The following is a 27,270-nucleotide window of genomic DNA, read 5'->3' on the forward strand; positions in this document are numbered from 1 at the left end:
GGTTTAAAACCTTCAGATATTCACTCTCCAATGTACCTTGGGGGCCTCTTCTCTATAAACGCAGCCATGCCCTCTTGTCTGTCCCGTGTAGGAATGAGCTGAGAAACCATAAAACATTCAGTCAAACCAAGTACACAAAATACTGCAACAAAATCAAATAGTGCAGATTTGTTTCATATGGTTTATGTATGTATAACTCACCCTGGCGTAACACATTCCCTCAATAGCCATTCCTGAAGAGATGTCCACCTCCGCGCCTCGATTCATGGCTACTTTAGCCATTCGCATGGCAATCGGGGCCTGGGGAGGAAGGAAAACAAACACAAATTTCCTGTTTCATTTTTTATTTTCTGTTATGTACAGTGGAGATCAAAATGAGAGAACCTACAATTTCCTAAATTTCAAGGTCACTGCTTAGTCCTATTTGAAGTTATCCTAACCGGAGTATAAGGGCAGTTTAAGCATATTTCATAAATTAATTTTACTCTGAAGCACAGTATCAAAAACTTCAGTGAGATATTGGAAAAAGAACTCTAATCAAAATTAGAGAACATACAAGTTATTTGTGTTAATTTGGCACATGTTGCTAATTTCCTTAATTGTATGACAAACCCTATTTAACTGGCAGCATTCCTCCAATTTTCCCTGAGATTGTAAGATGGCGGGCTGCTCTGAGGTGACTGAAACCCTGCGACAGGAGGTTGTCCAGATGAAGGCCAAATGGAAGACCCTTTCAGCCACTGCAAGAGAAGCTGGTCATTCCAAATCTGTGATTTCTATAATATTGCAGCTTTACAATGACACTATTTCATTCAAGTCCCCAAAAAGTCTGGTCGTCCACGTAAGACAAATGCACGAGAAGACAGGATAATGCAGAGACTCTCAATAGGAAATCGGTTCAACACTGCAGCTGGAATTGCTTGCCAGTTCAGTGCTGAACAGGGTCTGGATCTGTCTCGGGACGTTTAAGAGAAGTCGGACTGAATGTGCAGGTAAAGCAGTTCCTTGAAGCTTAGAACATTGAAATAATTAAATGGCCGGCCCAGAGTCTTGATCTAAACCCGACTGAAAATCTCTGGAAAATCCTTGGCGACAAAGTTATGGCAAAGAAGCCCACTACAGTCACCAAACTATGGAAGAGAGTGGAAGAACAGTGGACCAAGATCACACCACAGCAGTGTGAGAAACTAGTGATGTCCTGCAGCCACAGATGTGCTAAAGTCATTGAAAGCGAGGGCCTCTAACTTCCTACTGCCAAAAGTTTAGTTGTAATCTTTCGTGCGACAGTTGTTATTGTTCTCTAATTTAGATCACTGTGTTTTCCACAAAATAAAGGTTTTTGTTCAAATACCTTGGAAATTTTGTCAAACGTGTTTGTAGATCAGTGGTATACCTACAGCTTAATATGTATTGTTTATTATCTTTTGAGTATCATGATTATCGTCAATACCGGTCCTTCAGATTTTGAGCAATGAAGATTACCCATAATATATTCCGTTTATTTTTTGTTTTATTTTTTGTTTTTGTTGTAGCTTTAACACCATTTATGAACAATAGTAACAGGAATGATGGCAAGAAGTACAACAATAATACTTTTATCATGTTTCTCAAACAAGTGTCACCAAGGCTGCATTTATTTGATTAAAAATACAGTAAAAACAGTAATATTGTAATTGTATGGTATTGTTATTACCATTTAAAGTAACTCTTTTTTTATTTTTATAGATAAAAAAAAAAAAAAAAGTAATTTATTCCTGTGATTCAAAGCTGAATTTTCAGCATCATTACTCTAGTCTTCAGTGTCACATGACCCTTCGGAAATCATTCTAATATGCTGATTTGTGATACATTTGTGAAACTGTGATACATTTTTTCAGGATTCTCTGATAAATAGAAAGTTCAAAATAACAGCATTTATTCGAAATATAAATTATTTGTATCAAGGTAAATATCTTTACTGTCAATTAATTAAATGCGTTCCTTGCTGAATAAAAGTATTAATTTCTGAAACGGTAGTGTAAGTCTGCCTATAAAACAGGCCTTTGTTTATTATCTTTCACTGTAATTGTAAAATCTGCACTGTGTCCTGTCTAAGACACACAGTCACAATCATGACACAGTTAAGTCAGGTGGGCAGAAGTGCTGACAAAAGTTATTGTGGCATGACGTGTCTGAATGACGTTCCCACACTGACCTAAATAGGCCATCTTCATTTTAATCCAATATAATGACTTGCCAATCACAGGGAAAACCAGAAAAGCAGGATGTTCTCATTGTCACGAGACAGTTTAGTACAGTACAGAAGATTCCAGTTCCACAAATCTACATGCCAAGTCATATAATGATGACGATATGACACGTATTTTCAGGTTTGCTCCGAAGGCAATGAATAACAAGGTCATGCAGTCGATTACGCATGTGTCTTTTGTACCATTATGTTGTTTATCTTGTTAATTGTGTGCTCTGGACACTTTTGGGCATGAGGGAAGACTGGGATGGCACATTTGAGCCAGGTCCGTCTTCAGGCCATACATATTCATGGGCAGCCTGTCGAATTCGCTGAGTTTGTCCATATTTTACCCAGCGCTGGGTTGTATTTAACCCAGCATGTTTTAGAATGTAGAAGTTAATTTAAAAATAATTTACATGTTTGCATACAATTTGTTTAATTTGAGTGTTGATTATTATAGTTAAAAATAAATAGTAATTGAATTTAAGTTTGGGCTCTGTTGTTAACTGTAACCTTATAGTGATGTAAAAGGGCTCCCTATACTTTAGTGCAGAAACTGAGATTTTTATCCCTAAGAAAATTTTAATTCTAGCTGAATTTATTTAAAGAAAGAGCAATTTGTTCAGTAAACCATTGTTTAATTTTAAAAAAATTATGTTTAGTTAAAAAGTGTCTAAGACTGAGAGAAGAAGTAAATGCACTGCAAAAAATGGCTTATCTTACTTAGTATTTTTGTCTTGTTTCTAGTCAAAATATCTAAAAATTCTTAAATCAAGATACTTTTACTAGATAAGCAAAATAACTTAAGGTATTTAGTCTTGTTTCAAAGGGGAAAAAACTAAATTAAGTGCATTTTGATCAAAACAAGTAAAATTATCTGCCAGTGGGGTAAGTAAAATATTCTTAAATCAAGAGTATTTTACGTACCCCACTGGCAGATAATTTTACTTGTTTTAAGCAAAATGCACTTAATTTAGTTTTTTTTTTTTCCCTTGAAACAAGACTAAATACCTTAAGTTATTTTGCTTCTCTAGTAAACGTATCTTGATTTAAGAATTTTTAGATATTTTGACTAGAAACAAGGCAAAAATACTAAGATAAGCCATTTTTTGCAGTGTGTGGATGGAAATGTCCTGCAGACTCACCTGAGGCAGAATCTCTCGTGCGAGACTAAGAGCCGCTTTGTGGGCTGCGTCTCCTGTCTGGTTCTGTGGCAAGGAGCGGTTTACCAGCCCCAACTCTGCAGCCTGTTCACCCCCGACACGCCGGCCTGTAAAAATCAGCTCCTTTGCGATGGCAAAGCCGACTGTCCGGGGCAACCTTTGACTGCCTCCTGATATACATACACAAAAATGATGGTTTAGTTATGGTGCCTTTAAAAAGTAATCAGATACTTCATTAAGTGTTCCATTTTACAACAAAACTGGTTCTTTGTACTTTGTTTTACTGAACCTTAAAATTTATCATTTTGATATGTGACATTACATTAGATAAAAAATACAATATATATATATAGTATAAAATAAATAAAATTCATGAAAAATATATTAAATATATATTTAAAAAAATAACTTTGGGGGAAAGTTTGTTCCAGTTTTTATTTTCACTTTTGTTTTCATTATAATTGTATAGATAGACAGACAGACAGACAGACAGACTCTCAAAATATCTTCCTTTAAGTTCCACAGAAGACATACAAAGTCATACAAAGGCATTTGTATGTATTGTTTTCATCTATGTAGACTGCAACACGTTTTGCCATACATAGACTAAATATTTAATGTTTTCCTTTTATTATTGTGTATATTTTTCAACATGACATGTTTAAGTATATTTTTTAGCATGTCATGTTGAAATAAAAAAAATACAGATTGTATAAGCTTTTCAAAAAATGTTCACTCTTCCATTTAAGTCTATCTGTCCTGTTATGTCTGTTAACTTCCCATTTATCTGTCTCTGTTCTGTAATGGGACTGCCATCTAGCTGTCTGTTTGGCTTATTATTTCAGTCGCTCTATCTATTCATTAATTTTTCTCACCAGCCCCAGGGAGTAATCCTCGCGTAGTTTCAATCAGGCCCATCTGTGCTGAATGTGCTGCAAAACACACATGCAATCACAGAAAAAGGTCAGATGAAGGACCCAGCCTCCTCCGCATGCCGTGACTGCAGAGATTCCCCACTCCATGACGTGCCAAACAGAATGACTACAAATCACGCAAACCCACACCCGCAGCCGTGATCTAGCCCCAGAAGGTCAGAGCAGCCACTCACCTGCAGTGCGAAGGTCACACGCCAGTGCCAATTCCAAACCGCCCCCGAGAGCAAAGCCGTCCACTGCTGCGATGGTTGGCATGGGCAGCGCAGCTGGCACATATTGGACACACACACACGGATCAGACAGGTCATAGATTACATTAATGAGAGAAGGCTTCAAAACAGCTGGACCTCTCAACACTCAGCTGAATGTGATCAATGCTGACACACTTATATAAAGAGGGGACACATTGGAAAAATTGGGATTCAAAAGGTAATTGGAAACCTGGAAATAATAGAAAAGTTACTTCGTGCCAAACAGAATGACTACAAATCACGCAAACCCACACCCGCAGCCGTGATCTAGCCCCAGAAGGTCAGAGCAGCCACTCACCTGCAGTGCGAAGGTCACACGCCAGTGCCAATTCCAAACCGCCCCCGAGAGCAAAGCCGTCCACTGCTGCGATGGTTGGCATGGGCAGCGCAGCTGGCACATATTGGACACACACACACGGATCAGACAGGTCATAGATTACATTAATGAGAGAAGGCTTCAAAACAGCTGGACCTCTCAACACTCAGCTGAATGTGATCAATGCTGACACACTTATATAAAGAGGTGACACATTGGAAAAATTGGGATTCAAAAGGTAATTGGAAACCTGGAAATAATAGAAAAGTTACTTAAAAGTTTTTATATATATATACAGTGGGTACGGAAAGTATTCAGACCCCCTTAAATTTTTCACTCTTTGTTATATTGCAGCCATTTGCTAAAATCATTAATCAAGTTAATTTTTTTTTCCTCAACTTTCCGTACCCACTGTATGTATGTATGTATATATATATTTCTATTTGGTTTAAGTTTATTTCAAAGAATTGTTGTCAGTTTCTCAGAAAACCTTATTAATACAATTCTTTATTAATACAAGTATTAATACAATTCAAAGTAACTTGTATATTTGAATATATTTTAAAAAATGTCATTTATTCCTGTGATGCAAAGCTGAATTTTCAGCATCATCACTCTAGTCACATGATCCTTCAGAAATCCCTGAAATATGCTGATTTTGGTGCTCAAGAACCATTTCTTTATTAATCTCAATGTTGAAGGCTTTTTTTAAGCTTGTTAAATGCTGTCGACAAAACAGTCTGTGTAAAAATTGAGCAATTATTTAGTTGTCTTCCTGTCGTGTTGTAGAAAGGGTCCAAATGATGTCACTTCCTGGGTGACGCAATTATGGAGTGTTACATTTTTTGTAATGGGAGAAAATCCTGTAGTGACTGGATTGCATGCAATTGTGTTACACAGATACATATGTTTACGGTTACTAAAATAAGTTGCCAATTAAAATGAATATGAAGAAAATACCACATTATACTAAAAAAAATTCGATAATCATGTTCATTTTTCAACTCAGCTTTTTTTACTTGAAGCAGCACTATGTAACTTTTGGCGCTCTAGGGGTTAATAAACAGAACTGCACGCATCCCGCGGAAGAACATTCCAACCGGAGCTACTTCTCTAAATTTATGTCTATGGCGATTCACGCAGGTATGTGTTACTCCGCAGCGGTGACGACCCGACCAGGCTACAATAGTCCAAATATAAGTACTTATTATAAGTGTACCGTAGTGATTCGAAATAAGACAAAAACGCGGTTTGGAAGACGAATTCATGATGTACTCGCTCATTATATACATTTAGCAAATTTTGAACAGACAAAGTTACATAGTACTGCTTTAAAATGTTATGCTGATAAAATCATTTGTAATGAAAAAAGTATACATATATTTTAAATGTTTAAAATTAGAAGCATTTCACTGCATCGTATAATCACTCATTTCTGTATTTCTGATAAAATGCTACTAGAAAATTGCATAGAGAATATTCTTTCTCAACCTTCTGCTTATAAAACAGTAGCATTTCCCTAAATGGCAAACTATGCAAAAACTGAGGGCACAGAGAAAATGCACGTACTGTGTGTTTATTATTATTATTATGCATATCCAATCATTCTCACCTCCAGCCATAATCGTATTTGCAGCTGGGAAACAATTACCTTTTCAGTGCAACACTATCAGAATTCAGAGTTCTGTATCATCACTTTCTGAACAGGATTATAGTCATTTTGCAATATTCATGAGAAACATCAGCCTTATGTCTCACCGATGTCATTCATTAGTGATCGCAGGCCATGTACAAACAGCTCTGCCTCAGGGTTACTCATCTGAGCTCTCTCCTTAAGATCTGCCCCTGTCAACACATAAAAAGACTGATTATGACATATGCAAATATCTGATTCGACTCCTCTTTATAATACTGATATTTCCTGTAAAACAGGAGCTTAAGAAAGTATTTTTTTTAAATTACATCATCTTTAAAGTGGTTTTGTGTGACAGATTCCTTTACAAACCTGCACAAAAGACTCCAGGTATCAAACTCTTGAAGACCACCACACGAACTGCTGCGTCATGATGCAACGATGACACCAGCTCTCTCATCTACACAGAGAGAGACAGATATTGATGCACATATAGAAAGAAAAAGATAAAAAACAGAAGATATCGATTTGAGGAAGAATTCCTGGAGAGATATGACTGATTTATTTTTGTCTTTGTACACTGTTATTTATTTAAGGCCTGACACACTTTTGCCAGACTTTCTTTTGATAAACTGATCAAATTCAAACGTTAAAGAGTTCTTATACTACTTTCTGGGAACAGAAAAAAGAAAATAGACCGAAATGGAACATCTGTTACTCAAGTTAACTAAGTTAATATTTAAAAACCATTCCAGCGTTGGTTGCAAGTTGAACAGTTAAAGACTATATATGTATACAGTCATACATTCTTTAAAATGTGTTTATTTATTTATATTAGTGCTGTCAAACCATTAATTGTGTGTGTGTACTGTGTATATTTATTATGTATATATAAATATACACACATACACTATATATACTGAAAATATTTCCATTGCATATATTTATTTTCATATAATTCATAATACAGTTGAGGTCAAACGTTTACATCCCCCTTTCAGAATCTGTAAAATGTTAATTATTTTACCAAGAGGGATCATACAAAATGCATGTTTGTTTTTTTTTGTCTTCTGGGAAACATGTAACTATGTTCTGTAGCCTCTGAAGGGCAGTACTAAATGAAAAAAAAAAAAGAAGATATTTAGGCAAAATAAAAAATTGCATTCTGTTCAAAAGTTTTCATGCATTTCTCTTAATGCATGGTTTTTCCTTCTGGAGCATTAGTGAGCATTTGAACCTTCTGTAATAGTTGCATATGAGTCCCTCAGATGTCCTCAGTGTGACAAGATGCATCTCAAAATCATACAGTCATTGTTGAAAATACAGAAAAATGCAGGAAAACCAAAGAATTTCAATGCATAATGTAATATTTAAACAATTTCCAGGACTTTTCCATAACAATTTCGTATTCCATCATATTCCAATATCCATGGCGGTGTGAATACAACTTACAGTAGCCTATGCAAAACCTGAAGTCCAAAAAAAACTTTTGTTTTCAAAGGTTTGGGAAGTTACGTTAACGGTCCAAATACACCTGTAAGGTGTAGTCAGGCGTTCTATACGCATCTGCAGGCAGGCAGGCACAGTATTATGTGTTTTACTTGATGCACCTACCGTGGTCTTCACCATCAAGCCGACTCAGCCGTACTTCAGCCCGATCAGCAATGGGCCCATCAGAGCACCACGAGCGGGTCTGGGTAAAAGAAACCCGGGGGAAAAGACGCTTGATCGGCCTTGCAAACACACCGCGGGCCGCCATCAGCTCCACACTGGGCTGAGTGAGAATCCTCCCGGTCCTCATCACCACTCCGCGCACCACGCTCATGATCAACAGAGGGTCTTTACGCAGGTTATACTGTAACACTGATCTTGTTGGCTTAAGACCAACAGTGAAACCGTGCAACCCGGAATTAAACCGGAGTTGTTGCCGTTAATAATAAGCCTTGTGGGAGATGAACGTTTGCGAAACGCCATCACCACACACACACACAAGTTTGCTCTTGTTATTCTCAAACTCACTTCCTCAAACAAACTTACACATTTCACCTGGACGCTTGCAGAGAAACAGGCTAAAGCGTTTTATATGTGCATATTCATATCATATTACACACTTCAAAGTCTCCTAGTAACTCGACGCGTACTACGAAACTGCATGATTGACGTAGACACCCAGTCGACCAATCAAATACCTTTGTAACGCGTCCGACGCGACGCGTCCATTTAAGCGTAATTTGAGATGTCATTTGTTAGTCCACAACACTGTGTAAAGGTGACCATCAGCAGAGGGCGATAATGTGATATGATGGTCAGTTTCATAACTACAGCAGAGCTCTACTCGTGAAATGAAGTAGGCCTACAATGATTATGACATTACACAGAGAAGTATCTGACAGAAGATGCACACTTCTGATAAAATGCAAAACAAAGCAGCTTTGTTGATTGTTTTTTTTTTTTATTATTATTATTATTATTATTATTGGTATAATTGCTGCTGATAAAAAAAGTGTCAAACCATTTTTAACTGGTTTGTTTCTTTTAGAGATCACTCATAAACAAACATATTACACGGTGCTCATATAGATTTATGTCTTTGTAATTAATCATGTTACAATTATTAACAAATATAAAAATCTAAATGGATATTATAAATGTGTGTGTGTGTGTGTGTGTGTGTGTGTGTGTGTGTTACATGAATCTGTTATCGCTAAAGATCACAAAAAGAATGATTCCTTGTGACACGTGGTGGAAATTTAACACACCAGGAGGATTACTGAGAACTGGGGGCTTGATCATCAGTCATCATAGGGTTAAACATGAAACAAACAGGAATATTTACGCATAACATGAACAAAGGGTGGATGAAAGTTCATGAACTAGCTCTTCTGCTTCCTGCACGCTTGAGTTTGATGCTGTAGGACAGGGGGTTTCTGCACACTCACCTGAGCCACAAACACCCGTCCCAGAGAGTTCCTCGCCCTTTCACGACACATCAGCACTTCCACTATACCTAACCAGACAAGAGAAAACAGAGAAACTGAAGGAGTGGCTACGGTTGCAGTTCTCAACTGGTGGGCTGTTCCCCAAATATGGGTGGCTTTTCTGTTCTGATGTGATCACAGTGTAAATGATGCCAAATTAAATAAGTAATTGCACTATGGCTGAACTCTTCATATGAGATGTAATAAACCATTAAAATGTACTTGTAATTTGTATGCCGTCACAAGGAAATTTCTACGAAATGTTGCAGGCAAAGCAGGTCCAATGTCTAATATCAATAGTGTGTGCAGCTCACAAAGTAGTTACTTTCCAACCAAGAAACTTTCTGTTGCTCAACATGTGACCAATTTGAACTTGTTGCAAAATCTGCCTGAGGAAATATTTCACTCTCTTGAAATTTCCCTCTTGAATCACATGGAATCCTACTGGAAATTACTGAATTTTGCCCATGAAATTTCTCAGAAAAACACTAAATCTGACCATTCTTTAGTGTGCTTTGCAATGTAAACCCTGCTTGCAGCTATATTCTTAACTTTTTGGTACTTGGGTCGCCACTCAATATCCAAAGTAAAATCTGGGTCCTGAAGTACAAATTAGCTCAGAACCACTAACCTGCATGACATTCAGAAAAAAAGTATCTTTTTCATCCTCATAAGAGGGCTTGTCATTATCAAAATGAAACGATCTTGAATACAAAGTTTCTAATCTGATCAGAGACCAAACTTTCATTGAGTAAACTAAACTACCCTTCATGGGTCCTTACAAAAGGCTACAAGTGCAAGAAATAACGGATGAAAGGTGATTAAGCAGCACACCTGTGTCAGTGCAATGTGTATCATACTGACATGCTGATATATTATATAGGCTAGTGTGATAGAAGAGATATGATCTCTCCTTGGCCATTGTCCCCTTAAACATGTTTGTCACATTGTTTCACTTCCCAAAATTAAAGGCGTTATAACAAATAGGCCTACTACCATTATGTATAAATATTTATTTTTAAAAAATGACCCTCTAACATTAGCGTTCCCTATTCTTTTTCTATACGATCTACTTGTTTTCTTTTATTTATAAAAAAAAAAAAAACTTGCTACATATAGTGTGTTAGGGTAACTGAGACTTGTCACAGCACTTGCATATTATTGCTCTTTTGTTGGTTTTGATTGCTTCTAATGTCCCTTTGGATCTGCTAAATGCCTAAATGTAAATACTTTTTTATTGTAATCATTTTAATACGTATCATACATAATGCTTAAATTATACATGCATAAATGAATATTTATAATATTAATAAATAAATAAATAAATATAGGCTATAAATGTCCTCTAAATTTGTAACAATTACCTGGACTTTTCAATAACAATTGTCCAATTTCCATTACCGTTGGGAACCTATTCAACTTACATATATTTCTCATGTGTGTGTGTGTGTGTGTGTTTCAGTTTTCAGTAGAGGAAAGATCAAGGAAGATTTTTTTTACTGTTCGTGAGCATGTGTTTTGGTTTGTGTGTTTTAGCTCAGCGGTTCTCAACTGGTGGGTCGTGACTCCAAAATAGGTCACTGGTCTTTTCTGGTAAGATCACAGACCGCAGGAATAAAATGACAGTAAATGCAAATAATAAAATGTGCATTCACACTATGTTGAAATTACTGTAATTATTTACTGTAAGGACATAATACAGTTTAATGTAGCTAGCACATACTTGGATAAGTAATGTCTAAAGTAATGTCTAACTTTAAAAGTTTGTTAATAAGGTATTTGCATAATGATTAGTTTTCATTAGTTTTTCAATGGAAAGTTCATTAGTTTCCATTTTTTGTTGGCACAGAAGAGCATAGCTTCAGAGCAGAGCATCACGCCGGATCTGTTTTCTACGTTGTTTGCGCTTTGATTTGAATGAAAACAACATATCCGTGTGACGCAGCTGACACAGAACAGACTTGGGAACATTTGAGTTGTGTTGCTGTATATGCAGGGTCAGACAGCTCTCAGATTCCATCAAAAATATCTTAATTCGTGTTCCGTAGATGAACAAAGGTCTTACAGGTTTGAAACGACATGAGGGTGAGTAATTAATGACAGAATTTTCATTTTTGGGTGAACTAACCCTTTAATGACACAATTTTTATTTTTGGTGAACTAACTCTAAGTCAGAGGATGTGAACAACTTCTAGTAGAACACCCAAGACAGGTTGTCATCAAGTAATTACGGTAATTACAACATGGTACGAGTGCTCTGAAAATACGGCTATAAATACAGTTATACATACACAGTACATATAACATTGGGCACTGTGTTTGGTCGCAACTTGCTGTCCAGTGGAAACTCTGGACTTGAAGCAAAACCAGTCAAGAACCAATGTTTTAGTGTCTCAATGAGAATTTTCATTTTTGAGTGAACTAACCCTTTAATGACACCATTTTTATTTTTGGTGAACTAACTCTAAGTCAGAGGATGTGAACAGCTTCTAGTAGAACACCCAAGACAGGTTGTCATCAAGTAATTACGGTAATTACAACATGGTACGAGTGCTCTGAAAATACGGCTATAAATACAGTTATACATACACAGTACATATAACATTGGGCACTGTGTTTGGTCGCAACTTGCTGTCCAGTGGAAACTCTGGACTTGAAGCAAAACCAGTCAAGAACCAATGTTTTAGTGTCTCAATGAGCAGGAGCTCTTGAATCCTGGGCAAATATCTCTCGTATGGTGAGTTCTCGCTCGCACAGCGGTTGTCCTCGGTGTCTGATGTGTCTTGATTTTCGGGCCTCAGCCAGTGCCTGGGCAAAGTTTGGTAACATGTGAACTGTTCTTAAATGTTCATCCGGAGCCAGCATCTCAGAGGGGAATGAGACAGGAGAGAATGGACACCTATTCCCATGTATCTCAGCTCCTCTTTCATTAGCTTTCTCTCGTTCCCTGAACAGCATCCATTCCCTGTCTTTCTGGCTGTGTTTTTCTCTGTCCCTCACTATGTCCATGTGGGCCCCTCTGTCTCTGTCCTGTTCTCCATCCATATCTCTCTCCTTGTTCTCCTCTCTTTCTGTATTTGTGCTCGTAGCGGTGAGAGAGGCGACAGGCTGCCGTTTTAGGTCTGGCAGACAGAGCGTCTCAGAGGAGTGTTCTGCCCTTTTCTCCCCACTGCTCATAAACTCCTGAACACGAGCCTGCAGTGAAGAGGACCTGGAGAGATTGAGAAGAGATAGAGAGAAATAATTACTCAAAGTGTTAAAGTCAGCAGCAGCATGCATAAAATGACATCCTGACAATGCTAATTGGTTTTACAATGACGTACTCGGTTTATTTTGCAGTGTACATCTTCATTGCTCAACTTTTGTCTGAATATACAACTTGTTGAAAATCAGAAAGTTGCTTTTTTCCTTCATAAGAGGCTAACTGGGCCATGCTAACAAGCTAATTCTTGACTCCTTGGTTTTCACAAATATTAAGGACGTGTTTGGCAGGATTTACACTTAGCAACATCAACTGACTTTTCTATCTGGATAGCCGATCAGGGGTGCGTTTCCCAAAAGCATCATTAGCTAACTATGATGGTAAGTTCCATTGAACTCTATTGGTAACGATGGAACATGTGACCATAGTTGCTTTTGGGAAGCGCGCCCCAGATCTGTCTTTTTTTCTGACACGCTGATCGGATAACATTCTCATCAAAAGAGCGTTTACACTTGTCTTTTCAATGTGTATGTAGACAACATCTGGATACAGGTCGCATGTAAATGACAAATGTAAACGCAGCCTTTATGTGAGTTTTACCATTTTTCTTTTTATTTCTGTGTTTTATTACTACTAAGTAGACAGAAATTGTTCTTGGATGCCCCAAATTGCTTCTAGTAGGCATTGCAAATATGGCTACCGAGTGAACCTACTTTCCTTGAAATGGACTTTTATAACTAATAAGAGTTTAATACTCTCAGCTCAGCAGATTTATCAAAATCTGTGCAAAAACCAGCCAGCACATTCAGTCTGGGTCTGCTTATTAACGTTCAGTCAAGATGATGCCACAGAAGACAGCTGCCTTTGTAGGTAGTGGACAACCTGGCAGTTCTCTAGGTTTTGGCACAGAAATATTGTCTTACTCAACAGAGTGCTGATAATGTCACCACAGTTATACTCAGGCCATTTTCAATGTCAGGATCGTCTTTCACTTCTACTGTCATCCTTTTAGCAGCTTCTGTTTTTCCAACATTCAATTAGGAGAGCATTTAGACAAGTCCTAAATGTTTTCTCCCTAACAACGTACAGCTAACAAACCATTATGTAGCTAAAAGACAGTTGAACGCATTACTTTCAGGAACTCAAGTTCACTTTAGTTTCGTGTGACAGTATGACTGACACAGCATGAGGTTAGATGTTTTGATCAGCTGAGAAAGTTCAGACAGGCACGTTGGCTTCATGGCAGTCTTGTGCGGCAGTTTGCTGTCTGTATCCAGCGAGCACTGATTGGCTGGACTAGGTCATGTCAGGACAGTGCTGAGGTAAACAGTAAATCTTACACCCCTCCTCATCTCATCAACCTGCCACACTAGACAGCAGTTGCAAACGCTCAGAGAGAGACTGTAAATTTGTTGCAGGTTGGCAAAGGGTGGTATGATGGAAAAGAAAATGAGTTGAGAAGTCTGTAAACCCAAAGGTTAAATGAGGCACTGCTATTGCTTAGGTGACATGATGCTCTTTTTTGTCTTTATTTAATCATTTGTTCAATGTATCTATCTCAATGATAGTTAATGCATTAACTAACATTAACTAATAAATGAGCGATGCATTTGTTAAAGTATTTATTCATCCTTATTAACATTAAATAATGAAAATACTTACTGTTTACTGTTAGTTCATGTCAACACGTCCATTAAATAATATTACCAGATACAATTAATTTTATAATAAAAAAATGAAATTACCATTAACTAAGATTAATAAACTTTTCATTGTTATTCATGTTAACTAATGTAGTTAAATAATGTTAACATATGAAAACGTATTGTTACCAAAACTACATTTAAAAAAAGCAATTAATACCCACAATGACTGGTGGTATGATGGAAAAGAATATGAGTTGAGAAGTCTGTAAACCCAAAGGTTAAATGAGGCACTGCTATTGCTTAGGTGACATGATGCTCTTTTTTGTCTGTATTTAATCATTTGTTCAATGTATCTATCTCAATGATAGTTAATGCATTAACTAACATTAACTAATAAATGAGCGATGCATTTGTTAAAGTATTTATTCATCCTTATTAACATTAAATAATGAAAATACTTACTGTTTACTGTTAGTTCATGTCAACACGTCCATTAAATAATATTACCAGATACAATTGATTTTATAATAAAAAAATGAAATTACCATTAACTAAGATTAATAAACTTTTCATTGTTATTCATGTTAACTAATGTAGTTAAATAATGTTAACATATGAAAACGTATTGTTACCAAAACTACATTTAAAAAAAGCAATTAATACCCACAATGACTTGAATACACCTGAAAATACAACACGAGTAATGTCATTTTTTAATTCAAATTAATTCTGAAATTTTATAAGAGGGCATAAAAAAACTCAATTAAAATAATAGAAATTATTGAAAAGAGGATTGGCACCTTTTATTACATAAATAAAAAAAAATTATATTTGCAAACTATTTGGGAAAAAATTGCTGTGGTGCAACCAACAGGTCAATAAGTCGATAATTTGACCTTTTTATGATGAGGCAAGGTTAGTTCAGGTTGAACAGTGTCAAGTGGTGCAACTCCCAGAAAACGTAATGATAATTATTAATTAATTCATGATGTTTGTAAAGAAATGCCTTGAAAATAATGATTAACATCTGTAAACTCAAATGGATTTCATATGTAATGAAAATGTTATTACTTTTTAGTTGACATTTTTACAGTTGTTAAGTTGAAACATTTCTTGAAAATCATTTACATTTTTTTAGTACAAAGATTACATTTCTGCCCACTTGGTGCTTCATTGTGATAGATTTTTCTTTTCTTTTCTTTTTTATTGTGGGCACATTTCAGTATGTAATCTTGACCCTTATTATGTACATATATCCAAACAATACAATATGTGTAAAAAATATTGTAATCAGGTCTGATGTTACATGGACTGGGCAGCTAAAAACATCCAATATCACAGAATGAAGGAGGGGATGGGAGAGAAGAGGAAAGAAGAATGAGAAGAGGAAACAAACATAAAAGACAGAGTGTCTCTGTAAAGAAAGTGAACCAGAAAGGAAAGAAAGAGAGAAGGAAAACAGGAATTAAGGGGAAATAAAGTGAAGCAGGCACTAGTTGGTAGCCTACAGGCTGTCTGCCTAACAAGCATAAAGGCGAAGTACCACCAACCTCCCCTTCAGGTCCACAGAGAGACAGAGGAGACAGACAGAAGGAGGCTGTAGTAGATGTTACAGGAAGTGCAGATGGTCAAAACACTGTCTATTTCCGTCTCTCTTGTGTCTTCCTTGCTATTTAGCAGATGCTTGTCATCCAAAGCAACCTTGAGTTCACATGAGTTCCGGGAGCAACCTGAGATGTCTTGCTGAAGGGCAAAATAAACAGGAGAGCGATTTCTCTCGCTGTCTCATTAGCAGCCCAGATGTTAGACTGTTAGACGACCACAGCCTTTCCCAATTTCTTTGGTTCACTGACTACTTCTTAAATCTTATAGTGACCTCCTCCTTCACTCTCATTCAATCATCTCTTTAAATGTGTTGATCGAAAATCGGAGAGTCAGACATGCAGTGTAAATATATTAATAGATGAACATATCAATGTAGAGGGCTAAAACCTAATAAATATTTTACTAAGTCATTTGTATGTGTTTGAGGATGGATGGCTCTGTGTGTGTGTGTGTGTGTGTGTGTGTGTGTATGTGATTATCCCATCATCAGATTCACTGGTGCGGTTAACTGAGGAAATCCCCTCAATCACAGATGCCCATCACTGCACACAGACTCTAATCAGAAAGCATTCATGCACATACATTACCGACCACACACACACATTCAAAGCACAATCTGATTCAGCTTTCATTCCCAGGGACCCTCAAACACATATTCACATTCATATAGCACATATATGCAAGCTCGCCATCATCCTGTTATGCTAAAACATAATTTGATCCTGTCACACAATACTAACAATTTGCCTGTGCAGAATCAAATGCTGCTTACTGAATACCTCATGTATGTGTTTTACAATACATTCATTCCTTAATATAGAATAGGACTATTTAACTGGTGGCCTGCAGACTAAATGCTGCTTTTTTTTTTTTTTAAATGCTGTGGCTCACATGAGGTTGCCAGTAATTTTATCACAACCTAAAAGGTAATTTAATAAGATTACAGACATATTAGCAAATTGGATCAAATGTGGAAAGTGGCCATTTTAGTCTATGTCCTCCCCGACTGTTTCCCTTAAAGGAATAGTTCCCCCCAAAATTTAAATTTGCTGAAATTTTACTTACCCTGATGAGGCCATCCAAGGTGTAGATAAGTCTGTTTCTTCATCAGGACAGATTTGGTGAAATTTAGCATTGCATCACGTCAAAATGAGAGTCAAACAGCTGATAAAATATCACAATCCACAAGTAATCCACACCACTCCAGTCCATTAATTGATGTATTGTAAAGCGAAAAGCTGCATGTTTATAAGAAACAAATCTATCATCCATATGTTTTTAACTTCAAACCATTGCTTACAGCTAAAATACACAGTCATCTATCTATCCATAATATTGAATATTTTTATCAGCTGATTGGACTCTCATTCTGACGGCACCCATTCACTGCGGAGGATCTACTGGTGGGCAAGGGATGTAAAGCTAAATTTTCCCAAATCTCTGCTGATGAAGAAACAAACTCATCAACATCTTGGATGGCCTGAGGAGGTGAATTTTCATTTTTTGGGTTAACTATTTCTTTAAGCCCAAAGTATACTTCATTTTTGATGCGAACTCTTAGCACGTGTGTACAGCCAAACACATAGCCTTACAAAATACTCACTGGCAAAATATTCTTGCTCAGCCCAAATTTTGATACCTGAGGTAATTTATCAGATTCCATTTATTAACATTATTTAACTACATTAATTACCATTAACTATTAAAAATAGTTCTAAAGCATTTATTAATCTTAGTTAATGTTAATTTAAACATTTACTAATACATAATTAAAATCAAAAGTTGCATCTGTTCATATTATTTAATGGACCAGAGCTAACATGAACTAACAATGAAGAGTTTTATTTTCATATCTAACTTTAACAAACATTAATAAATACCGTAACAAATGTATTGCTCATTGATAGTTAATGTCAGTTAATGCATCAACCAAATATAGGACCTTATTATAAATTTTACAGTTTACCTGGGCTACATTACACACATTTAAACAAATCTGAATTAAAGATTAATATTACACAAAGAATAATATTACACACTAAACATTACAACTTACATTTAACACAAAAGTGTTAATGTTATTAAGGTAACATTCTGATAAAAAAAAAAATGGCTGTACCGTATGTCTTTAATTGTTTTTTTGTTGTTGTTGTTGTTGTTTTAAAGTCCTTCCTCAAAGTTACACCATTTGCACATGTCCAAATTTTCTGAATTAGCAAACTCACAGCAAATACATTTTTTTGTCATTTACAACAGAGATGTGTGATATTCCAAGAACACATACTGCATTTCAGGGACAGTAGGGACATTTTGTTTTGGGCTCCTTTAACTGTAATCATATTCCCTGTTTCCGTTGCTCTATCCTACACACGACTTTTTGAATGCAAAGTGGGTCTAAGATACAATATCAAACATTTATAGAATGGGTGGGAGGTGTTTAGCTTCCTTTTTAGAATCATACCCTGAAGCAGAGATCCTAATTGCAACGGATTCATTTTCTACATTCTGTTTGAAGTTGTGCTGTGTCAAGTATCCAGTGGAATAAATTCTCTCATTCCTTGTTGAAATCCATGTCAACCCCAGCCTAACTGCATGCCATGGCTGTAGCTGGGATACAGGGGAAGGCGAGCTGGATAGTCATGTTACATAATGAGGCACTAAAGAGATTAGCTTCATCTTGGCACATCACACTTTCTTTGAAATCCATCAGAATTATCAGGGGCTTCGCTGACTGAAGCATATAGATTTGTTGCATCCAGCTATGAATGTTTATTGTATAAAAATACCTGAAAGTATTTAATATTTAAATACCAGCTGCACAAAAATCTGTACTATATTGTTTTTTGCCATATACTTGCGATTATTTCATTTATTGGTATCAATCAGCATTGTATATTTAATTGTTCATGCTCATTTCCATTTTTGCTTGTAAACATTAGAATTTCAAGATAGTGAGAAGACACAACCAAACTTTATTCGCAAAAAAAACCCCCTACTCTCACCTGTGACTGTCTGTCTCCTTTCCTGCCATTGGGATGATGGGTAACAGGGTCCTCTTGTAAGATGCAGCAGGGCGACCAACATCATGGTTAGAGGGTCGTAGCCCCAAACTGTGGATTCCTCTTTTCCAGGGATTACCTGACAAGAAAGAGATATGGTTTAATTTATTAAATGCTCTAACTTCTTTTAGAGAGATGTAATCCCTCACACACCTGTTTTGATAGAGATGAGGTCTCTGTGAAGTCTGCGCTGTTCTCTGGTCAGTGTGTTGAGGTGGTAATGTTTAGCCTGATCGAGTCTCTGCAGACCCTCAGCCAGTCTGGTTTCGGCCCTCCTCTCGTCTCGTCTCTGAGCCTCACCGGGCCATGGCAACCAGTCTCCACGACGCATGCCTGATGATGATGTTTCGTTAATATATTTAAGAAGTCACGAAAATGATAAAGCAATACCATAACAAAACACACTCAAAAACAAGCTAAAATCAGACCAACAGCACAAATGCGAGTATTGCTTTCATACAACAGTTCAGAACTTATTAAATAACTTGCATGTTATACACAATATTGTCAGTTACCTTTCTCTATTTTTGCACTATTTCAAACAAAATGTATTACTGTGTGTGTCCAAGTTTCCGAATGAATGTTTTTGAATGACTCGGTTTAGTGAATGAATCAATAGCTGCGTTTCCATTACCAGTCAAATTGCACAAATTGAAATTGCAAATTGAAAATACGCCCAATGGAAACACGTCAATTTCACAAAAACTCCCATATATCACAAAAACGTTTTTACGCTTGCATGAGGTGGTTTTTCAGGCAATTCAAAAAAGGATTTTTTTTTTTCGCATTTACAGATCACTTGGCGTACGTAAAAGTCTTTAATGTATTACAACCTCTAAGAAACACCTCATACACGGACGATCTTAAGTAAAAGGGACCTTGCCAACCCCTTAACTGTCACCGTCCCACCTGTGGGACGTTTGGCGCTCTTTTTTGTTGTTGTCTTTTTTCTCTATCAAATCTTTTAGTAATCATCATAAATCATATATCATTTGAAAGCTTAGAAGCCCAAGATTCATCCTGTGAAAACCATTTTGAAGAAATCTAGACATTTGTGACAGAAAAATGCATTAAAAAAAGTTCAGTGGAGTTTGGATGGCACCCGGTGGCTGTTTGTGGTATAAATAAAATCCTAAATAAAATCTCACAGGAATCTCAATTTTTTTCAAATCAACTTCAAATTTGGAACATAACTTATTTAGACATAAGGCTATAATTTTATACCAATTTTAGAGTAAAACCTGATATGTAAAATATTTATTATATATAAAATAAAATTAATAGTGCATTTTCTTTACAGCAAATTTAAACTACTATAACTTTTTGATACTTACATTTTTTGAAAATTCCACTTTTGAGATAATTTGCTGATTTTCTTCTTTAAAAAGAGACCAACCTTATGTCTGTATTCCAAAGTGTTCATAAATTACAACAATTTAAGTTTGGATAATGCACCTGCATGCCTATTTTAAAAAATGGGGGGTGACAGTTAAGGGATTAATGCTTGAATAATCTTTTATTTACTCTGCACACACGTAATTCAGCACATTACGGCTCCAGCACAGCCACCGGAGCTGATCACAGCCACTCTAGTCAATGCTTATGTTTATACCAGCTGCGCCGAGGCATGTTTTAGAAGCGGCTCTCCACACTGCTTCGCTAAAGACACACCGACATCTCCTTGGATTAAAAATAACGGCTAGTGCAGTGGCTGCGATATACATAAACCTACCAACATCCGTCGCCATGATTTATCGCGAGAGGAAAACAAATTTTTTTAGTTGCATATCATTGGTTAATGGAAACGCCGTCACTTCTTAATAGTTTTTTTATCAACATAAAATATCGCAAAATTTTTGCACAAATCTGCAATGGAAATGCAGCTAGAGAGGCCCCAGCCACTTATTTCAGTTCTGAATGATTCAGTGTTTTCAAAGAAAGGGTCGAGTGATTGTTTCAATGACTCACTCTTTTTCAATGACTCACTTGTAACATGTAACCTGCAGAAAGTGCATTAAAAAACAGTGGAATGACCCATTGCTTTTGGACTAAATATCAGGGCTCTTGGAACGTCTGTCACATGTTCCCAGTTTTGTCTTGTGTTTGGACTTGATTCCAAAGTTTACTGTGTTTTCAGTTCCTCCTGATCTGTCAGCATCATCATGGTGGTCTCCTGATCCCCAGTGCTCTTTAGATCCACTGACTCACCTGTGTGCATGTCCTCCACTTCCACCTAACGGGCCTGGAGACCAAGGCGAAGCAGGGAACCAAAGTGGAGCAGGACACCACCATACCCGTGCCACAGGGGAGCTGATAGCGATAGAGACCATGGTGGAGCAGAAGACCAAGGTGGAGCTGATGCGGATGACTACCAGGGCAGAGCTAAAGACCACTTGGAATCAGGTGACCACCACGCTCAAACCCTGATAGAACTGGTAGATCAGGAGGCCATGCCAGAATCGGATGAAAAGGTAACATAAAAGTTCAAACACAAGACAAAACCGGGGACACGTGACAGCGTCACTCAGCCATAATGGTGTATATAAAGTCCAAATGTACCAATAATCATGAATTGTGCAAATCAGGGTCATCCAGCTAAAATGCATTCAAAAGGTGATTGGCTCTTTTAACCAAAAGGCGGAACTTCTGTTTCTACAGTCTCCACAATTTCTCCACATCTCTCCCTGGTCTGTCTTTCATGAGATGTATCAGTACACAAGCACTTAAAAAAATCAAGCCAAAACATCAGCAACAAATTCATTATTTACAAAAATGTCTTTCAAATACATAATCCAAAATATAAACAATGTGTAGGCCTAACATAACAGCACCAGGGAAAACACATACACCTACATACACAAGCGCTCATATTCAGTATACTGTAGTATATTCTCTCTCTGGGCTCTCTGGGATGTCAAGCTTGACTTTGTTACTCATTCCATTGTTATGCACAACCATATTCAGCACATCCATCCCACTTGTCAAGAGAATATAATTATTCAAAGCATCTCATTCACTCAAATCCCCATTTGCTTTTTGACAACTGGGTCAGCTAAAGAGATTCTTAATGCTGAATAGCTGGGAACACTGTACTGTCATTCTCTGCTAAAACCAATGAGATGCATTAATTTAGCATTTATAGTGCAGCTGCTGTGTTTAAAGTGACCCATGTTTCTTCAAGGTCACTGGCAAGGACATACAGTAAATGCTTGGATACAAAAACTAGTGACCTGTCTTTAAATTAAATGAGATTAAATTAAATTAGATAGCCCTATTTATAAGATACGTAATTATTGGTCAGTTTTTCTGTTGTAGTTGTTAACTAAAGCTATTAAAATTGTTTTCATTAATTTAAATAAGGCTGAAATGAGATAAAATATAGATATTTGCTGAAAAACTCAAACTTTAAAAAACTTACTAGTGCTAAAATTACTATAGCTACATAAAAATAATGCTAAATAAAAAAAATATATAAAAACAAAACTATTACAAATAAAATTTACTCAAACTTAAATGAAACTAAAATAAAAACCTATAATGATATAAAAGCTCATTTAAAATATGAATAAATAAATAATACTATAGTGTGAAATAAATAAATACATACATAAATACGTACATGCATACATACAACACTACCAATGACAACCAGTGACAGGCTTCTGTGAAGATCAGAAAATGAATACAATTTGGTCTTCACTGAACGTCAGTCTTATACATGACTTAAACACCCAAGTTTGTAAAGACACATGTAACATGTTCAGAACGTTTTTAGGCAATAGTCCTTTCCAAGATCAAGGATTGAAGAGAGAGAGACAGGGCCCACAGCAGGATAAGAGATACAAGCTTTGATGAAGCACTTTCTCCACAGCGTTCATCAGTCAAATGTGAGGAAGCTGCTTTCAGCCTGTTTGGGTCATTGTGAATGAGTAATGGGCTTGAATAAAACAAAATAGAAGCACTGCAGATAAAACCTTAAATCTCTCTGTTCCATCGGCCCTATTAGCTTGTAATTGATCGGCATCTGGTCTTTAATCACATGTTGTTGGCCTTGGTGTAACTGATCGGGGTTGGTGATACATACCCATCTAGAATAAGTAAAGTTTTTTTTTTTAAAAGATGAGTTCAGATCAGTTTAACTCTAAGGACAGGGGGACATTGCTATCTGACAATATTACTGAAGTATTTGCAAGCCTGAATTCTACTGTAATTTGCTTTAAAAAGTGTATATCCATTAGTAAGGTGACTTGCTAATCTGGTTATTATGGAAACCTGTTTCTACCACGTGAAAAGACAAAACAAAAAAAGGTCATTGCAACTTTTTGTCTTTCTATAGAGATAGAAACTTTATTATAGAATTATACAATAATTTATTGAATTATAGAATATTTCTAGAATAACTGCGAGGTATAAACTCTGAATTCTTAATTTTTATCCTCACAATTTTGAGTTTACATTTTGCAGTTCTGAGTTTATATCCCACAATTCTGATATTTTTCTCTGAATTCTGATTTTACATCTCACAGTTATTTTTTTCTGCCACATTATAAAAAAATAAAAGGTATATGTGACTTTTTATCTCACAATTTAGACTTCTCTTCTCAGAATTGCGAGCAAAAAGTGACAAAATTGTGAGGTATAAACTCAATAATTGCAAGAAAATTTGTGAGATAAAACGTGCAATTACCTTTTTCATTTTTTTTTTTATCCTGTGGTGGAAACGAGCTTCCACAGGTTTTATTGTGCATGTAAAGTGAAATGTCATAATAAGTAATAAGCAATTTTTGTTTGCTCGTTTGCTAATGAACACCTCTATATCAACTTTCTGATTTTTTAAAACTTCCCTTGAACTCTCTTTAAACAAAGTACTGATCTTAATATGTTTGTGTCAGTAAAATATTCCTCCTTCTTCCTCTTATCTCCCTTGCTCATACCAGGCCTCTGTGGTAATATTTACCTTAGACCAGCTCATTCATGCCTTTGCACATCGCATATGAAATCTCTATTAATGATTAAGTCAAAGCTGTCAAAGCTAATCTTTGTGTTTCTAATCTCAGAGAAGAGTTCAGATGTGTGTTCACATGACCAGTGACATATTAAAATCAACAGCCATCACAATCCATTTCACTTCTGCATTACAATGCATTTCTGACTAAAGCAGAATATTTAAAAAGAAAAAAGCATGATAGAGCTTGAATCGATCCATTGATAATTTAATTTTCATTATTTAATTTATTTATTTTCGTTATTTTATTTTATTTCATTTTATTCTTTGGAATAATGTGCATTGATGAATCATTCACAATAAGACCAAGTGCAAGCAAAAAGGGTCAATTCTGATTTAGTTAACTTCACAACTATCATTCACAACTATCAAATATTAACCATCAAGAACCTTAAAGCCTGAAATTCCAAAACAAAAACAATAAAAAAAAAATGATGAAAAATTATGAAACATGATTCTGTTTTTTTTTCCCAGCAGTGCATATTACTCATCAGCTAAGATAGTAGCAGCAGACTGTATTATGTTTGAAAAGGCCATGAAGAGCAATTAGTCTCAATCATAAATGGATTCCAGCAAGGAGAGGAAAATAATTTTAATATACCTGCTTTAATTAGCGATCATTACCAGCATCTGAAATAAATTCCTCATCTTCAATAAAATCATTTAACGGTCGAGTCCGTTAATACAAAAGCATAACAATGGCAAAAATTGCTTTCCCCCCACACACACATCAAGAGCTTCAATGACAGTCTCCGGTTAAAAAGGCTTTTGTGCACACAGCTGAGAAACAGCAGCGGTTGTTGAAGCGCTCTCATTAAACAAAAATCATTTTTTACATAAAATTATGGTAAGGTTTGTAGCATTAGTAGTTCATAATGGCAAAAAAATCATGAAAGGAACTTACTTTAAAGTCAGTCCAGCTTGATGTCAGTCCTGAAAAGTGACAGATTTCAAACTAAGAAGCAGGATTCATCTTCCAGTGCTAGAAAGTGAAAAAAGTTAACACTTTAACCCTAAATGTAATGAAATACAGACAAAAAATATAATCCAAAATAATCTTTAGTTTTAGCTAAATGCCCTCGGGGCTGTAGTTACTCTCAATGAGATGCACACAATGTCTTCTCTTTAGTTTGTTATTCAGACTGTTATTCAGTCACCCAGGTGGTTACTAAGGGTAACTAGGGCTCTTGACAAAATAATGACCAGTGACCAATGTAAGGATAAAAGAAACTCAGCTACTTTGATCTCCTGAGAAACAGACGATACAAACTTACACGGGCATCTTCGAGACACCCCACAGAGGGGTGGTTCAGGAAACGCCTCTCTCACATATGCATCAGTGCCTTTTCATCTCCTCCCTCCACTTGATTCACTCAGAATGGTCAATAGTATAATGTTCTATATAAATGCAAATAAGATTTACAGATTAACTATCGGGGGCTAGACAAAGGGTTTTAGCAGAACCGCTGATTATTGTTTTGAGCTTTACCTACTGGTCATAACCGCTGGATATTGTCTCAACTTTAATTAAGTTGTACATGGTTATATTAACTATCGGGGGCTAGACAAAGGGTTCTAGCAGAACCGCTGATTATTGTTTTGAGCATTAACCAAGTTGTACATGGGTAACTGTAGGGGGCTAAACAGAACTACTATTTAAAGAATGGTAAGCATGGGCGACCTATGAAATAGTATTAGTCATAAACCTCTGGCTAATGATCAGACTGGCGAGTTTGTGATCGTGGGGCCCACGCATAGCGGCCACCGTCAGGCCCTTCATCCACCACTGGATACCTTCATTGGGCCAAGTGCGTGGACCTTACACCAATGACAATGACGAGCTCTCCATGGATACCAGCACATATTTATATTGGCCGGCATGAATAAAGAAGGGAAGGGATACAAAATAAATACACACTATTAGTTCTATCTCTTCTATCACTTCACAATATAGTGTGAGTTAAGGAAAAACATGAGAGTTGTCTTTCTCTCTGAAATTTTGATAAAATTATTTGATTCTCAGCTATATGAGAGTTTTCAAGCAGAAATGTTGCTGGAGGTTCTCGAACTGAAGAGTTTCTTACATCCCTCTTACGTTTAAAAGTTTTTTTTTCTGCATAAATGGCCATATTACCATTGAACACACCATGTTTTGCCCAGTGAGCTGGGTTTAAGTTCGGCCCGTGACGCCTCTCTCATTCAAACATGAGCAGCCTCAGGCTAACTTATAATAGGATCTGACCAATTGGGGTCAGTCTTGTAATGGCAAATCTCTAGTCCCATTGAGAATCACACTAAAGAAAAGCCAAAAGCGCAAGTGTTTATCAGAAAGCCAGCCTGGAGCACTGTCAGCCCGAGCTCTGGATTAATGGTTAGGGTTAGAGTGTTTAGGAAAGATAACATTATAGACTCACAAGGATGGCAACATTCATCCTGTAACAAACTCAGTCAGGAGCAAACAAACTAAAGTGAAGATTTGTTTCAGAAAGTAATACATAAAAACTCAAATAAGGACCTCAAACCATGAATAAACTACCAACAAGTGATAATTACATACAATACTTCCAAATAAAAGAAATGAGCAACAATCTGTCATTGTTCATTTTAATTCTAGACATGAACGCGGGAAAAATTATGAACAATGACTTATACTATATGGCTTCAGAAAACTTGGAATATAGCATACATAACTAAAGTGCATAAGTCATTCAGAATACTTTGATTGTATGTTTGGTGTTGTTGCTCGTTTTAGGGCCCATTTACTCCAAGAAAGATCTATAATAAAGTTTTAATCATTCTAATTATGTGAGAATAAGATACGATACTGACACAGAGGAACATTTTAACAGCTAATAATGAACGATAAAAACATTGATAGCCAATCAGAATCCAGTAGTCCGAGCATTTAAAGCGGCGAATGAACGAATCAAATTGCGATTTAGTTTGATTCGTTCATATAGTTCACACACGGAATTGTCTGCAGCGGTTTCCAGCATCATAACGGGTAACTTATGACACAGAAACAAAAAGAGCAGTAAATGAGGTGGATATTTACCTAAACTCAATTGTACAAAGGAGCAACTTGTCTTATAGCCTATAACGTGTTTCAGTAATGAAGCTCTTTTGCAGCTTGTGAACGAGCAGCATACTCTGCAATGTAGGTAAAGACATCCATATATCTATAACAGTATCAAAAAGATTATTAAAATATGGGGACACTTTCTGGATGGTCTGTGCCCCAGTCCCC

At 36.4% G+C, this 27,270-nt stretch overlaps 2 protein-coding genes across 2 annotated transcripts; both read right to left on the reverse strand.

Annotated features, from left to right (window-relative positions):
- Window positions 1–10: 10 nt before the first annotated feature.
- LOC107669145 (enoyl-CoA hydratase domain-containing protein 2, mitochondrial-like) lies at window positions 11–9,530 on the reverse strand. The gene is made up of 8 exons (XM_016461268.1): window positions 9,468–9,530; window positions 6,901–6,988; window positions 6,654–6,740; window positions 4,878–4,970; window positions 4,269–4,325; window positions 3,376–3,563; window positions 202–300; window positions 11–98 (listed from the first exon to the last, which is right to left on the reverse strand). Exons 1-8 carry the CDS (start codon window positions 9,516–9,518, stop codon window positions 21–23), a joined length of 741 nt encoding a protein of 246 aa, XP_016316754.1. The 5' UTR covers window positions 9,519–9,530; the 3' UTR covers window positions 11–20.
- A 2,667-nt stretch (window positions 9,531–12,197) lies between these two features.
- LOC107669132 (uncharacterized) lies at window positions 12,198–25,002 on the reverse strand. The gene is made up of 4 exons (XM_016461253.1): window positions 24,928–25,002; window positions 19,172–19,351; window positions 18,962–19,097; window positions 12,198–12,717 (listed from the first exon to the last, which is right to left on the reverse strand). Exons 2-4 carry the CDS (start codon window positions 19,347–19,349, stop codon window positions 12,198–12,200), a joined length of 834 nt encoding a protein of 277 aa, XP_016316739.1. The 5' UTR covers window positions 19,350–19,351; window positions 24,928–25,002.
- Between the last annotated feature and the right edge of the window lie 2,268 nt (window positions 25,003–27,270).

The sequence above is a fragment of the Sinocyclocheilus anshuiensis genome, unplaced genomic scaffold (genome assembly GCF_001515605.1).
Source record: "Sinocyclocheilus anshuiensis isolate Anshui unplaced genomic scaffold, SAMN03320099.WGS_v1.1 scaffold400, whole genome shotgun sequence".
Classification (NCBI taxonomy): domain Eukaryota; kingdom Metazoa; phylum Chordata; class Actinopteri; order Cypriniformes; family Cyprinidae; genus Sinocyclocheilus; species Sinocyclocheilus anshuiensis.